Below are 1,737 nucleotides of genomic sequence, written 5' to 3' on the forward strand. Positions count from 1 at the left end.
ATAACTTCCCATTCTCCTGTTAACTAATCCAGTTCTATAACTTCCCATTCTCCTGTTAACTAATCCAGTTCTATAACTTCCCATTCTCCTGCCAGCTAATCCAGTTCTATAACTTCCCATTCTCCTGTTAACTAATCCTGTTCTGTAACTTCCCATTCTCCTGCCAGCTAATCCAGTTCTATAACTTCCCATTCTCCTGCCAGCTAATCCTGTTCTATAACTTCCCATTCTCCTGCCAGCTAATCCTGTTCTGTAACTTCCCATTCTCCTGCCAGCTAATCCAGTTCTCTAACTTCCCATTCTCCTGCCAGCTAATCCAGTTCTATAACTTCCCATTCTCCTGCCAGCTAATCCTGTTCTGTAAATAGCTTCCATATTAATATTTTGACTGTCTCTAAGTTACACATCATATTTTCAGATGTTTTCCACAGAACAGCTAAGCAACTGTTCCTACTGAGTTCCATGTACTGTTTTCCTTGAAGTGATATTTTTGTTTTTAATTTCCTCTGCTTTTTCTTGTATCGTATTCTTACTTTCCAGTTACAAACAACCGACAAGTTTTAAAACGTAATATAGTATTTGTCTCTGTGATCGTGGCTTTTTGTAATCAGATACTGACTAGTGCAGTGGTCAGAAAGTTTTGGCTTATCCATTGGTCAGGCTATCATATCATGAAATGTTGCATTTATGGCTAGTTGTTAAAGAGTATTTTCATTCAGATCATGTTGTTACTGGTTTATAGTGAGTGTCTTAACTTTGTGAGTTTGTAAAAAAAAAAAAGTGATTTAGTAGTTGTATGTAAAATGGTGTTTAAAATGGCCAGACTCTGTTGTTTTTGTTGCAGGTTACTTCCGAATCGGTTTGATTTTCTGACAGAGTTGAATATTAGAATAAAATTCGTTGGCCTACATTTATCGGTAAAGTAAATCTCATGTAACTCGTAACGCTCCGAGTGTAAGAAACAAGCACTAGAATGCTGCCTGAGCACTGTCTCGTATAAAGTGGCACACTCAAATTCAGCAGCTTGATACTTTATTTTCTTAAACCTTTATGTATTATAGCACATTAAACTGTCTGCTTCATTAGTTAGATATCTAATCATCTCAGTTAGCAGGAAAATGATAGCTTAGCGCATTCTTAATTCTGTCCAGATCATATGTTTACTAAAGTTTATGGAATTCTGTTCTATCAGATCAAAATTACTGTGCAAATAACCAATAAAACAGTGCCAACATTAGACTCAGCCGTGTACAATAAAACAGTGCTAACATTAGACTCAGCAGTGTACAATAAAACAGTGCTAACATTAGACTCAGCCGTGTACAATAAAACAGTGCTAACATTAGACTCAGCAGTGTACAATAAAACAGTGCTAACATTAGACTCAGCAGTGTACAATAAAACAGTGCTAACATTAGACTCAGCAGTGTACAGTAAAACAGTGCTAACATTAGACTCAGCAGTGTACAGTAAAACAGTGCTAACATTAGACTCAACAGTGTACAGTAAAATAGTGCTAACATTAGACTCAGCAGTGTACAGTAAAACAGTGCTAACATTAGACTCAGCAGTGTACATTAAAACAGTGCAAACATTAGACTCAACAGTGTACAATAAAACAGTGTACAGTAAAACAGTGCTAACATTAGACTCAGCAGTGTACAGTAAAATAGTGCTAACATTAGACTCAGACAGTGTACAGTAAACAGTGGCTAACTATTAGACTACAAGTACTAA

The 1,737-nt window shown here is 36.3% G+C and overlaps 2 protein-coding genes across 6 annotated transcripts in view; both read left to right on the forward strand.

Annotated features, from left to right (window-relative positions):
* The window catches only part of LOC106472809 (cytochrome b561-like), a 39,064-nt gene that overhangs the window by 34,999 nt on the left and 2,328 nt on the right, over positions 1-1,737 (forward strand). For 4 of the 5 annotated variants that reach the window (XM_013933476.2, XM_022401351.1, XM_013933475.2 and 1 more), the window contains one exon: positions 33-1,664. The exons of the other annotated variant lie outside the window; for it this stretch is intronic. The gene's annotated coding sequence lies outside the window, so the exon portion shown is untranslated. Of the gene's footprint in view, positions 1-32; positions 1,665-1,737 lie in introns of those variants that run through there. 5 annotated transcript variants of the gene reach the window in all.
* Positions 1,138-1,737, forward strand: part of LOC111089231 — a 1,915-nt gene continuing 1,315 nt past the window's right edge. Inside the window, exon 1 of the mRNA XM_022401353.1 lies at positions 1,138-1,669. Within this exon, the coding sequence (XP_022257061.1) occupies positions 1,157-1,669 (513 nt within the window). The 5' untranslated portion in view covers positions 1,138-1,156. The remainder of the gene's footprint in view (positions 1,670-1,737) is intronic.

The sequence above is a fragment of the Limulus polyphemus genome, unplaced genomic scaffold, assembly GCF_000517525.1.
Source record: "Limulus polyphemus unplaced genomic scaffold, Limulus_polyphemus-2.1.2 Scaffold5631, whole genome shotgun sequence".
NCBI lineage: Eukaryota > Metazoa > Arthropoda > Merostomata > Xiphosura > Limulidae > Limulus > Limulus polyphemus.